The sequence below is a fragment of the Nannobrachium achirus genome, assembly GCF_963921795.1.
Source record: "Nannobrachium achirus genome assembly, chromosome: 4".
Lineage (NCBI taxonomy): Eukaryota > Metazoa > Chordata > Actinopteri > Myctophiformes > Myctophidae > Nannobrachium > Nannobrachium achirus.
This window is the reverse complement of record NC_137813.1, coordinates 32,142,419-32,155,046: the sequence shown is the minus strand read 5'-3', so window position 1 is coordinate 32,155,046 and position 12,628 is coordinate 32,142,419. Positions and strand designations below refer to the sequence as shown.

At 43.4% G+C, this 12,628-nt stretch overlaps 1 protein-coding gene across 2 annotated transcripts in view; it reads right to left on the bottom strand.

The window, feature by feature from the left end:
• The window catches only part of llgl1 (LLGL scribble cell polarity complex component 1), a 70,154-nt gene that overhangs the window by 41,980 nt on the left and 15,546 nt on the right, over nucleotides 1-12,628 (bottom strand). Inside the window, exon 3 of one of the 2 annotated variants that reach the window (XM_080724500.1) lies at nucleotides 2,787-2,868. In XM_080724500.1, the coding sequence (XP_080580626.1) occupies nucleotides 2,787-2,868 (82 nt within the window). Of the gene's footprint in view, nucleotides 1-133; nucleotides 917-2,786; nucleotides 2,869-12,628 lie in introns of those variants that run through there. The other variant, XM_080724501.1, reaches the window with a different exon arrangement.

The window sequence follows — 12,628 nt, the reverse complement described above, 5'->3', positions numbered from 1 at the left end:
AATTTCGCGTCATAGTCAGTGTTCATGGAAGCGCTGGGGCTCTAATTCATGAACGAGCACTTCCGGTATGAACGCGCGTCAATACAAAGAAGCCTAGATGCGCGTTCATGATTAGAAGCCCCAACTGCAGTACCTCAAACGGCCACCATGTCCATAGCTCGGTCCCGGGGGCTTGGTTTGTCCCTTTCTCATCTCTGCCACCTCTCTCGTGCGACAGTTCAATGTCTGCCGACATTTCCCTCCCCTTCTCATCTCTGTCACCTCGTTCTTATGACTGTCTGTTGTCCGTCGACAGAGATGTTGTCTTCATGCTCACGCTTTTTCTGGGAAGATTACTAAAAATTCTGATTAGAATACCAGTAAGACGCAGAGGTCGTGCAGAGGGCGAGGTCGCTCAGGACGGAATTCGCACAGGACTGAATTCACACAGGAAGGAAATCATTATTAACCCATTTAGGCCTAAGTCTTATTTGAAAAAAGCCTTAAAGACCTAAGTCCGATTTGAAAATTACCCACAGTTTGTTTTCTGGAAAACGTATTCCTCAGCTAGGAACAAAATTCCAAAACTATTTGATAGCTTACACCTTTGGCTTTCATAGAAAAAAATCTGAAAAACTGACTACTACATACTGTACATGTACTGTACACAAACATTTGTTCCCGGCCTAATACACTATAATGTGTACATGTCCATATATCGGACCATTTATCCTTACCCATATGTCAGATGTCCTAATTTGCAAGTGTGACTCGTGTCATGGCAACCACACTGGTTAAACTGACACAATATGTCCATATATGGGCATTTGCAGATAAGGGCTTAAAGGCCAACTTTGTTTTTTTACAACCTGGGTTCATATATTATAGATTGTAATTAGAGAAAAGAAAAAGTGAGTGTTAAAATGTTTTCATTTGATTCGTTCTATCGTTTTATCATGTTTACCGTGCTAAAATGTGGGGCATGCGTACGCATGGGGGCATGCGTACAAATGGCTAAATATGTCTTTTTAGACACAATAAGCTAGCAGTTTCATTATTGCTATTTACAGTAACACTTCTAGTTCCCATAAGTCACATCCAACCATGAAAGGTTGCGTTGTATCTTGGGAATGGGCTTATTCTGTGTAAAATGACATATTTAGCCACTTGTACGCATGCCCCCAACCACTGAAATAAGAATCTCTAAAACAATAGAAAGAAGTAAATGAAATAATTTGAACACTCATCTTTTATATTCTTTCATTACAATCTAAAATATGAACCCTTGTTGTAAAAAACTAAAGTTGTCCTTTAATATTGATGGCATAAAAGGGATTCTATTGTATGGGAATTCACAGATTTGGGTTCACAGATATGGGCTTAAAAGAGAGTATTAGTGTGGTTGCACTAACAGGGTCATCATCTGGGAATCAGATGCAGAGGTCAGCTCCATATATGGAGATCTAGGTGATGATCCAGTCGTCTCCATGTATCGATATCCAGGGTTTGATCTTTGATGAGGTGATGTCACAACAGTGTGATGTCACAATGTAAATAATATGATGTCACAACAATGTGACATTGACAACTCTACGGACAAGATGTTCCGGTTTTCATTAACTGCGACCTACGGTTGCAATTATTTCCAGATGTTCCCATTCTTTTGGAGGTGACGTCACTCTGTGTTATTTAAAGGTTCACATAGAGTGTAATAATTGGTAAAACAAACTTTTGGCCTATTTGTGGAGATAAGCGACCAACGGTCGGGAGTCTTACTGGTTTAAAGTGTTTCCCATTGGATGACATCACCCTGTGTTTTTCAAGGGTTTTCCCATTGGATGAAGTAAACACAGACGCACAGACAGACAGACGGACGGACATAGATTTGGCTAATTTATAGATAGATAGTATACTAGTAAGACGCCTCAGGGCGACAAGCCATGTCTTGGCCGTCTGGCCAGTGATGTATATCGGACCAGTTACCCATATATGGAGACTCTTAGTACCCATATGGAGATCCATGTACTGTATATGGAGATATGCTGCGAGACCCCAAACATGCTAACTCAGTTATTCGTGAGTCAAAATCCTATGACGTCTATCACTTCGGACATCATACATACAATCCCTTTTATGCCCATACATGGAGAGCCCTGTCTGAACCAGCCACACATATATGGGCTGTCTTCCTCCAGATATGGGCATCCCCATATGAAGTTCTGTTAGATGGGCTATAATATTGATGACATCAGGGATCTCCATATATGGGCATAAAAGGGATTTTTAGAGTGGTTCCCATGACATCACAACATACAATCCCTTTTATGCCCATACAAGGAGATCCCTGTCTGAACCAGCCACACTACTGTGCTGTCACCTGTTTATGCCCATATATGGAGATCCCTGCTCTGAGTATCTGACATCACTGTGATATCACCTGTGATGTCTCAGTGATGTGTCAGAGGAACCATATTGTGAGGCGTTATCCCTGCTCCGAGTATCTGACATCACTGTGATGTCACAGTCATGTGTCAGGGGAACCACAGTAAACTGCGACCTATGGTCGCATATTCAAATATTTTTGGACACAGAATGAAATGTTTTATTGTCATGATTCACCAGGAGTAGCCTGGGTGGCTTGGTTCCACGCTTAAAATAATTTATATAAATATTTTCGGAAATCTCTAAAAATGAATGGGTTTTCTATCTTTGGAACCACGAAATGGCCACCACGGCTATGGCCTTATGTAATACTCACTAAGCAGCATTGTCTATTCTGTGACAGACTGTGTGGGGGTGTTACGTACCTGTCCAGGCAGGAAGTGTATCTGTGTGACAGCAGCAGTGTCTTTGTGTAGTCCTGTGAACTCCACACCTGGTGACCCATAGCTGGGAGGAACCGTTAAGGAACACACGGGTCAGTGTACAGTACAGTGTTTTCGGGCAGAAACCTCTTATCTCCATATTCTAACTTCGTATTTTTTGTTGTTGTTGTAAATTAACGCCCTACTTGATCATACTACACCGTCACACAAAAGCATCGAAAGTAGCAAATCTACAAGCGACGCATTTTGATCTCTACTTTTGCCACTTGTAGGGATGGGACGATAAGCGAGATTATCGTTTATCGCGGTAAAAAACACTTAACTCTTAAAAACACGATAATTGTATCGTAGAGATTTAATATATCGTGATATCGCCCTCCGTCATGCACTGGGATCAATTCATCTTTTATTTGCCGAGGTACTTAGTTATAATATACGTACTTGATACATCCTTTTTTCACTCTCGATCAAATGTCTTTGACGAAAATAGCCGATCTACAAGCTCACAACGCGTCGCGGTGCGGCGCGTTGTGAGCTTGTAGATCTGCAATTTTTTGGCAAATGTTCCGCCCCAGGATAATGGATTTTGGTTATCGCGATAATATCGTAAATCGCGATTTCTTTGGTCACAATAATCATGATATGAAATTTTCATATCGTCCCACCCCTAGCTACTTGTGAATTTGAATCCTGAAAAGTAACATTATGAGGTTTCACACCCGAGACGATTTACTAGAAAGTGTTAGAGCAAAGAAGATCAGACAACAAGTGTATCAAGAGGCCGAATCCCTGCACCTACATCTGTTGTTGTATCTCTCCGTTCCCGGAGAAACACAATGAGTAATTGTGCCATTGTTTGTTTTGTTACAGTAGATCACTACCCACCCAGTTCCATGAACATCCTACGTGGTACAGGTTGCTGGTCCACAAGGCCACGACGGCAATTACACAGTTGGTGTAATAATACCCTGAGTAGATTTGTGTTTTCGTCTTTCATATACCTATTCTGAACCCCAGGTGGTGACTATGCAATCATCAGACACAAGGGAGTCGATGTTTCCTTCCCTACCCCCAAGAAAGGATTTTTGTCTGTGTATGTGTGTGTTTTTGTTATATTAAAAATATGCTTTCAAATGAATTTAAAATGGGTCAACTGCACTCTCTGTCCAAGCCTGGTCCCGATGGAGGGAAGCTAGGCACCTGACAACCGTCTGCTTGTCTTTTGTCTTTTATACATGTGGGTGGGGTTTATATCCTGCCCCGTCAGTGTTTTTGTGTATAGTCTATTGTCTATTGTTTCCGTTGTATAGTAAATATGGAAAATAAAAATACAAATTTCATGAATATCTGCTTATCTATTCATAGTTATTTTGCTAACAGACAGGACAGATTAAAATACCCTGCGACACATTGCTGTGGGCAGAACCGCACGCACGCATGCACGCACGCACGCGCACACGCACACACACACACACACACTATCCATCCCAACTATCTCCATCCATAATACCCATCTCTCTCTGGGTCTCTGTCTGTCCCACAATATAATAATAAGATAATCAAAGACAGAGGGTGAGAGACATACAGAGATGCTTAAATAGAATACTTTAACTGGTTATTCAGAGTGTTGTAAAACAGTACAGTGTAATCGCAGGGAAGAAGTTAGAAACACTATAGCAATTACCAACGGCATATGACGCAGGAGACCAAAACCACTGTAGAATGTGTGCGTGTGAGTAATGAATAGTGTGTGCATGTAATAAACACTGTACTGTGTGTGTATGTGTGTAATGAACAGTAATCTCTGCAGAATCCTCCCTTTGTTAGTCTAGTAAATGAAGCAGAGCTGATAAAACACAGGCTGCCTGCAGGAACTGTGACGCCATGTATACACACCAGCGAAGCTAAATTAGGCAAAACTGTGATTGTGAATTAACACTTGCATACTGTACAGTGTACGCACACGCTAGCAGCCACACACACACACGCACACAGTACTGTATTTCGCCGACAAATAGCAGATGGCGAATCCTAATTCTGACCCAAACCCGAATTCTTTCCTAATTGTAAAACTAAATCTAAAAAACATTTTTGATAATAAAAAACACAATTTCTCATGTGAAGACCAGGAAAATAGTCCTCAAACTATGCGTATTTCTAAAATTCTTCTATACATGTGGGGAGCTTTGGTCCTCACACGTATATCTTTCTACTATAATAGACAGGCCAGCTCCTGGTGTTGTTTAAGCATGTCATTGATAGACTCTCACACCACTGCTTTTACAGATTCCTCCTTTCACACATACATCGCTGCATTTCCCCCCTACATTCCTAGCTGCTTTCCCTTAACGTATTGTACTTGCAAAATGTACAATTAAACAAAACAATAATTTAATGCTATGACGCGAATTACATCATAGTACGTCCATTATAAACCTTCCGGCCGAAACACAGACTTACAAATAGTTCCACGCGGTGCAGTGTACTGATGAGTGTAGTAGGCCTACTGTGTCCCCTGGTGGCAGGAACAGTGTAGTGCAGACATTATGATCTTTCCCAGTACGGGACAGTAGATTATCTTTCCAAATTCCCAAGATACACGTCGCACAGCAGCTCCGTAACGTTACGTGTTTGTGCACAGATATACATTTCTCTCTCTCAAACGATAAAGTAACAGAGAGAGGGGGCACCACGAGAGAGAGAGAGCGACAGAGAGAGCAAAGTAACAACTGTCTGTCTGTTCATTTGTCTTTTTGCTGATATTGCCAGAAACACTGCTACTTTAAAACAGTTCTGTGTCTTCAATGACTATGATCAAATGTGAGCGCCCGTTAGGGCGCGATTTCTAGATATGAGCGGCCGCGATTTTCTAGTTACCATAATACAAGTGCATAGCAGCAGCAGCAGCAGCAGCAGCAGCAGCAGCACATACTGTACACATGCCTCCTGGCATGTGGATTAAAAATGTAGTCAACCAAGAGGAAATTTGGGGAGTGTTCACAAAATGTTTGTCTTACAGTAGTTCTGTACACATCCTTCTCTACACATCCTTCTCTACCTTCCTACATCTCTCTCTCTTTCCCTTCACCTCCTCCTCTTTCTTTCCCTTCATCTCCTCCTGCTCCAGGCTCATCTCCCTCGCTCCATCCAGCTCCATTTCTTTTAAGGAAAATCAAAATCCATTATCCTGGGGCGGAAACAATTGCCAAAAAATAGCCGATCTACAAGCTCACAACGTGTCGCGTTGCAACGCGTTGTGAGCTTGTGATCGTCTATTTTTTGGCAAAGGCATTTGATAGAGAGTGAAAAAATTAAGTATATTCTAAGTACCTTTTACCAATTTAAGTGGTACCGGATATGCAGTGCATGATGGAGGACGATATCACAATAAATTAAATCTCCGATTACCATGAGTGTTTTATCACAATAAACGATAATATCGGTCCCATCCCTACTATCTATCCCTCCATCATTCAATCTCTCTTTTGTCTTTTCCCTACAAGTGGAACCAGGCGCCCATTGCATTCCTCTGTCCTCTCCTCCTATCTCCCCCAGTCCTCCCGTCTGCTTTAGCCTCTCCTCCCCCATGTCTGTTGGTTTGGTTCTCCACTCCTCCCAGGAGTAACACTACACTGACATTCCTCCATCCTCCACTTTCTCTGCCAGTCTTACACGTTTCTCTTCCTTTTCTTTCCTCCTTTCCAAATCCTTCTTCCTTGTCATCACCTCCCCACTCTCACCATCTCGTGCTGGTCCTAGGGCTGGGTGATATCACCATTATTTAAAACTTTTGCCTCAACTACGATTAATGAACAATGGTGGAAATAAGAGATTTACAAGCTCACATGTCGCGATGCGTAACTTGTGAGCTTGTAGATTGTCCGGCCGAACTTCTAGTTTTCAACGTTTCTGTACGCCACCATTGTTCAACAAAGTCAAATTTAGGGTCAAGTGGTTAATCAGGCCAATCAATTGAATCGATTATAAAAATACATCTATTAGAAAGAATATATAAGGAATTACAAAGATGTACAAATTAACCGGTTAACCTACAGTACATGAGCAAGATTTTATCAGTTATTGGTTCTTCTAAACATTGTACAGTATATATTTGGGGTTAATTGCCCAGCCCTGGAGGGTCCCCAGTCCTACAGGCAGCAGGACCACTAGAATAGCATTCCTCCCTCTCAGGTCTCTACCTCCTAATGCCCTCCCTGGTCTGTATCCCTCCTGTTCTCTGCTAGGCTGTTAAATTAACACTCAGGCCTTGCGGTGCAGGGAGGACCAGGAGAGTGCTGCACTGGCACTTCTCCAAGCTTCATTCTCTCTTTCTTTCTTTCCTCTCCTCTTTCTCGCTCTCCTTCCTTCTCTCACTCCCCGTGCTGATTTCCAGGAGGCCCCCGGGGAATGTTCTACTGGATATACTGGCATTCCTCCATCCTCCTTGGGGCCAGTGCTTCTCAAGAACATTTCTTTTTTTTCTTCATTTCGAGACGGCCAGTTTACTATGCATTAGGCCACAGACTCCCATAACTCTGATTCCATGTGTAAACTCTCAAGAGTTACCAATAGTTTAGCTGGGGACAACCCTGGAACCCCCTCAAGGACCCCTGGGGATCCCCAGACCCCAATTGGAGAACCACAGCTTTAGAATATAGGGGGTCCTCAAGAGTTACTACAGGGGGTCCTCCAAATCTTTGAGTGATAGAAAGTTTTTTTCTCCTTTCTTATATTAACCACTTGAACCCTAGTGTCCATATTCTGAGAACTTAAGCCAACAATAGCAGATCTACAAGCTCACAAGTATTGACGGTTCAAGTGATTAAATATCTGAAAACAGAAATTGGCATGAATGCAAAATACACTGACGATTGTGCTGTCAAACAATGAAACTATAGGGAATCTATGATAAGGTTGTGGGGGTCCCTGCTTCATCTCTCTCTCTCGACTAAGGGGTCCTTGGCCTGAAAACGTTGAAGACCCCTGGGCTATAGTATACCTTCAACTGTTCCCTCTCTCCATCCATGTCTCACTGTACCAGGTTCCAAACAGCCCCTGGGGACCCTGTTATACTGGCATTCCTCAGTGAGGTCACTTCCTCTCCCCAGGTTCCATTTGCTGCAATAACACTGTCCTCTGAGACAGGAGGAGTGCATCGATGTGTGTGTACAGTATGTATGTGTGTGTGTGTGTGTGTGTGTGTGTGTGTGTGTGTGTGTGTGTGTGTGTGTGTGTGTGTCCTTTTTTTTGTTGCTAAGCAAGCGCATTTAGATGGGTCATGAATCACTGCAGCACCTCCATTTAAAGGGGAGTGAGGAGTCTTCTAGGAGCATTGGAGAAATCTACAGCTGTGTTAGAGACAGGAGAGGGGGAACGTGAGGAGAGAAAAGAAAAAGGATGACGTGAGGAAAATCGGTCTGTTCAGCTGTTATAAAGAAGGAAAGAGAGTAGACTGTGAAACAGATGGACAGCAGTGTGTGTGTGAGTGTGTGTGTGTGTGTGTGTGTGTGTGTGTGTGTGTGTGTGTGTGTGTGTGTGTGTGTGTGTGTGTGTGTGTGTGTGTGTGTGTGTGTGTGTGTGTGTGTGTGTGTGTCTCACAACTGATTCATCACTAATAGACAGGGATTTGCTCTCCTCCCTTCATCAATCTATCAGATCTACAGTCCATCTCATTGACTAACTGTCTGTCTGTCTGTCTGTCTGTCAGTCTCTCTCTCTCTGTTGATCACACTGTAGCTAGTAGCATCTAGCTAACCAACACACCATAAAACCTTCTCCTCCACCACCAACTCTTCATTTTTTTGAGTCCCCCAGTCTCACTTTTAGTCCTTGTCACACTTCTTAATTCAACACGGAATGTGTAAAGAAGAACCCTTACAAGTCCATCTTTAGTTACACTCCAGAAAATACTGTGGTGTGGTATGCCTGTCTCACTTGTCTTTCAGTCCATCCAACTGTCTCGCTTGTCGCTTTGCGTCTCCCTGTCACATTCTGACTGTCTAACTTAAAGGAGTAGTTCAACCCCAAAATGACTGTTGATTACTCACGCCATGGAGACTTGAGTTCAATAATATTTTTAGTTTTTTGTCGCATTCCTAAGATAATAAATTGATTACAGTAAATTTACCCCCATTGATTCCGGATGGGGACCCAAATGTATTTGGGTCCCCATCCGGAATCAATGGGGGTAAATTTACTTTTAGGAATGTGACAAAAAACTAAAACTATTGTTGAACTCAAGTCTCCATGGCGTGAGTTAATCATTAGAAAACAAGTCATTTTGAGGGTGAACTACTCCTTTAACTTTCAGTCCACCTGCAGTACCCGTTTCATTTGTCATCGCTGTCTGTCCATCTCCCTGTCTCACTATCTGTCCGTCTGATGCTCTCCCTTTCTATTTGAGTCACTGTGTGTCTCTTTGATGTCTCTAACCAGAACCATGAAGAACTGTGTCCTGGGCTCCTGGCCACAAAGAACAAAGGATTGAATGCCTGGAAATGTGTCCATGCTCTGAATACAATACAACCGTTTCATGACCACAGATGACACACACACAGGGATGCATATGTGCGCTAATGAATGTAACGTGCACAGTGCACACACTGATCCTAGTGATGTCAGAGGGGACAGCTGCTGGAGGGATTCCCTCCAGATGATGTCATCACTTCCTCCCTGGGGGAGGTCTGTGGCTCTAGCATGAAGGTGGGAGAAACACTGTTATTGGGGGGTCGCTAGGCTACGCCACGCTGCTGGATTACCACAGGAAGTTCTGTTGTCCTTGTGCAACATTCATATCTACTCAGGGATTACGGTTCTACAGTTGTGTGCTTCCGCCCATGCGGCCCATGCCCCCTCACAGTGCTGATTATTTGATTCACCAAGACACGGTCTCTCACCGTTCTTGAAAGGCATTTCTGTTGTCAGAGATAGAGAGAAAGGTTAGTGAGGATAATATACAGACTCAGGTGTAGGCCAATCGTTTTAGATAATCGCCTAATCACAATTATTTGAGATAATGTTTCAATAGTTTCCAAAATGTTCATACATTTTCAAATAAATAGCAGATCTACAAGCTCACAACGCGTCGCATGGTAGCACGTCGAGAGCTTGTAGACATTAGACTATTACCACTATTTATTATAATATTTTTTTAAAGTATAAAATTATGCCAGTCATTTCTTTATACATTTAAATAATTTTTCATATCTGCCCTGTGCAAGTATTGTTTTACAAAGCCTAAAAGGCAAACATGTCACAAGGTGGGTCTCTGCAAGTCTGCACCCCGCATTATTAGCCCCATATAGAACCTCACCCTCCACTGCATACTGTTGTACTCCCAGAACAGAGTATGATTTTTCCATCCGTTGGTAAATAAAACATGCATGACGGCGTGAAACAGCCGCTTAAATCGCTTGTTTTGTCAGCCAGTGTCATGTTTTCCCATTCAACCAGAACTCCCCCGGCGGCAGTTGCCAGTACTGCTCCCTATTCTGCTACAACGGGAAGGGAGCAATACTGGCATCTGCCGCCGGGGACTTTTTCGGGTTGAATGAGACTAAATAAGCGATTTAAACAGTTTTCTCAACACCGTCGTGTATGTTTTATGTACCGATGGATGGAAAATCATACTCTGGGAGAGTGGAACTACCTTTACTTTTTGGATACAAAGTCGGGAAAAGGGTGATCTACCTCGCACCTCATCTCGGAGCACAACAGTATGCAGCGGAGGGTGAGGTTCTATATGGGGCTACACCCCGCATATGCAACCAAATTACTGAGCTCATTTGGGAGCATGCAATCGTACACATTTCTCCTGCCCTCTCCCTCTGTCTCTCTCTCTCTCACACACACACACACACACACACACACACACACACACACACACACACACACACACACACACACACACACACACACACACACACACACACACACACACACACACACACACACACACACACACACACACACACACACACACACACACACACACACACACACACACACGATCAAAAGAGACAGCCTTCCATCAGATGTGAAAGAGAAACATAAAAAAGGCAGACATATCTGAGATCAAAGGAACGGCCACAAATTCCCAGGATGCCTTGCATAAGTAGATCAGCAAAACACCGGAGAGCTCCTCTTCTGCAGCTCAAACACAAGCATACACACTGCTATGGATCACATACTGAACACACAGCTGGGTAAATGGACCCAGGGATCACATACTGAACACACAGCTGGGTAAATGGACCCAGGGATCACATACTGAACACACAGCTGGGTAAATGGACCCAGGGATCACATACTGAACACACTGCTGGGTAAATGGACCCAGGGATCCCACATGTCTGTCTTTTCCTCCCATCTCCATAAAGAGAGCATGTACAGTATACAGTAAGGTGGAGTTGACGGCATCCCAAACAAGTAAGAAATGGCCTAAAGAATTGGCTATAAAATAGACCAAAGAAGACAGGTTCAATAGAAAAATAGCAAATAGAGAATGTCTGCTACCGTTTATCTAAAGGAAAATATAGGCTTATACGTGTGATAAGACTAGTACCAAAAACACCCTTTGGAGGTAAAACAAAAACATTTATTAAAACTTCAGAAGCACAATGGACTGGTCTGAGGAATCAGGCGGGAGACATGGGATTAGTCCCAACCCCCTTCCAGGAGGGACGGGAGACCTGTTGAATGAGACCATGAGGTAATGTTGATCAGTGCAGGAGAAACTATTCATCAAACGCTGAGTTTGAAGGGTGTCAAGTGCAGAGATTGGCCTCTATTGCTCACAGAAGAATTCTGAAATGGACACACAATGGTAGCCTACAGTAACTCTTAGTTACTGAGCCACTGTCTCTATTCCTCGTCCCTACCAACACACACACAGTGTGCAGTGTAATTGCCCGGCGATGCAGAGACTGAGCGTTAGCACGGATAAAGCGATTTCACGGTCTGAATACGGACAAACAGACGGCATTGTCCTCTGCATGGACACACACACACACAGCATGCCTGCCCACCCCACACACACACACACACACACACACACACACACACACACACACACACACACACACACACACACACACACACACACACACACACACACACACACACACACACACACACACACACACACACACACACACACACACACACACACACACACGATAATATATACTGTATTTAGAGACTAGAGTAGGGTGCTAGATTACAACCACACACAGAGAGGAGATGGTATGTTGTTAGATACAAAAGACCAGCATTGGAGTCTGAGTGGAACTCATAGGAAAACACAGTCAGTTAAATTACTTTCTTTGGATTTATACTTTTGACTGAGTCATCATCTCCAAGCTTCTTCAATAACTCCGCCCATCCCGCCAGACACGTACGTACACAGTACACACACTTACACAGGCAGTCACACACATACACGAAACAAAAGGACACACGTAGTCACTCACACAATCTTTTCAAATGTCTGGCACATGGCGCTCTATATGACAAGACGAGCCAAACAGCTCCACCCACCCAATGGCGAAACAATCCTCCTCCCCATTTGCATCCTCCCCCTCTCTCTCACTCTCCCTCACTTTCAAACCTCCCCCTCCCCCTCCTCCTTCAGTCCCTCAACTAACGCCCCAGTCTTTTAATTCATGTCCTCCTTGAATCGATGACACTTGTGGAAGAGGGTTACTTTTCTGTTAACAACAATAAGCGAATACGTTAGCAACAGTCAAAGTCTTGACTCTTTATGCCACGTTTTCTTAATCATCGTACAGGAATGTCAAGTGATTCACTCATTCATTCCATTCATC